The following is a 1,409-nucleotide window of genomic DNA, read 5'->3' on the forward strand; positions in this document are numbered from 1 at the left end:
CCTCCCATACTCTGCAAAGGGCTGCTGGAGCAGGACTGGGAAGGGAGTGTGGGGGCTGTTAGCAGAATCTGCCAAGCCTAAGGGGCCAGCTTGAAAGACATTTCTAAGGTGCTGAGTGGGGTGGCATGTGCCTGTAGTCCCAGCTACTCTGGAGGCCAAAGAGGGAGGATTGCTTTAGCCTAGGAGTTTGAGGCCATCTTGGGCAACTCAGTGAGACCCAGTCCCAAAACAAGATATTCCTAAGGAGGCCGAAGAAAAGAAGCACTCCTCACTCCCTAATCTAGATGCCTGTTCTATTAACTCAGTCATAAGGAGCCTGTGGGGACCTAGCCTGTGCCTAGGGGTCTTCAAACTGAAGCAGACTTGTAAATTGCCCAGTAGGAAGCCAAGAGGTGGAAAGGCTCACGCTCCATTCCCTGTCTCTCCCCAGGTGTGCCATTTTTCACAGTGGAGCCAAAAGATCTGGCAGTGCCACCCAATGCTCCTTTCCAACTGTCTTGCGAGGCCGTGGGTCCCCCTGAACCTGTTACCATTATCTGGTGGAAAGGAAGCACGAAGGTTGGGGGACCTACTCCCTCTCCCTCTGTTTTAAATGTAACAGGTGAGCAGCCTCAGGAGGGGGCTTTCAGTGGGAATGAGCTGAGTCCTGGAGGGTGATGAACTTGGCAGCGTTTGAATCTGCTTCAAACACTGAGTTTGCTGTTGTGAGTGTCCAGAGCAAACCCCTTGCCTGGGTACGTGAGCTGCACCATTACTAAGCTAGTTAGTCAGGTATGGTAAGCTGACTGGGTGAGCTGGTTAGTGTCGATCCTGCCATGTGTGCTTAAGGAGGGTGTGGGGCCTCATTTTGTTCACAGCAGTCTAGGCCATGCACAGCTGGCCCTGGGAGATGAATTGTATGAGACCATGGGCACCCGTCACCCTACCCCTCCCAAGGGAAGGAGCCAGAAACCAGCCCACACAGAGCTAGGGAGGAATATCTGGCAGACACTGAGAAGACAAGACTCAGGCTGCAGGGGAGTGGAGGAGGGAGGAGTAAGGGGAGGCCAGCACAAAGATACAGGGGTCTCCCCCCCAATGGCGCTTTCCAGAAATCTCCAGACGTTCTCCCAACAACAGTGTCCTTCCATACTTCCGCACAGTGGCGCCTGCACACCCACCTGGGCCCCCACATTCCTCAGGCACAAACATATATTCCTGAGGCTCGCCTGTCTGTGAAACAAAGTTTTGGGGGGTTTTTTTGTTTTGTTTTTTTTGAGTTGGAGTCTCACTCTGTCGCCCAGACTGGAGTGCGGTGGCCGCTGCCGGCCCCCGCAGCCTCGACCTGCTGGGCTCTGGCAAACCTTCTGCCTCAGCCTTCCAAGTAGCTGGAACTACAGGCACGTGCTACCATCCCCGGCTAATTTTTT

General features: G+C 54.2%; 1 protein-coding gene across 1 annotated transcript in view; it reads left to right on the plus strand.

The window, feature by feature from the left end:
• Positions 1-1,409, plus strand: part of TYRO3 (TYRO3 protein tyrosine kinase) — a 4,311-nt gene that overhangs the window by 1,056 nt on the left and 1,846 nt on the right. The window contains exon 3 of the mRNA XM_008056407.1: positions 431-601. Coding sequence (XP_008054598.1) covers positions 431-601 — 171 coding nt within the window. The remainder of the gene's footprint in view (positions 1-430; positions 602-1,409) is intronic.

This window comes from Carlito syrichta, unplaced genomic scaffold (genome assembly GCF_000164805.1).
Source record: "Carlito syrichta isolate Samal-C Ts95f unplaced genomic scaffold, Tarsius_syrichta-2.0.1 Scaffold302349, whole genome shotgun sequence".
Classification (NCBI taxonomy): domain Eukaryota; kingdom Metazoa; phylum Chordata; class Mammalia; order Primates; family Tarsiidae; genus Carlito; species Carlito syrichta.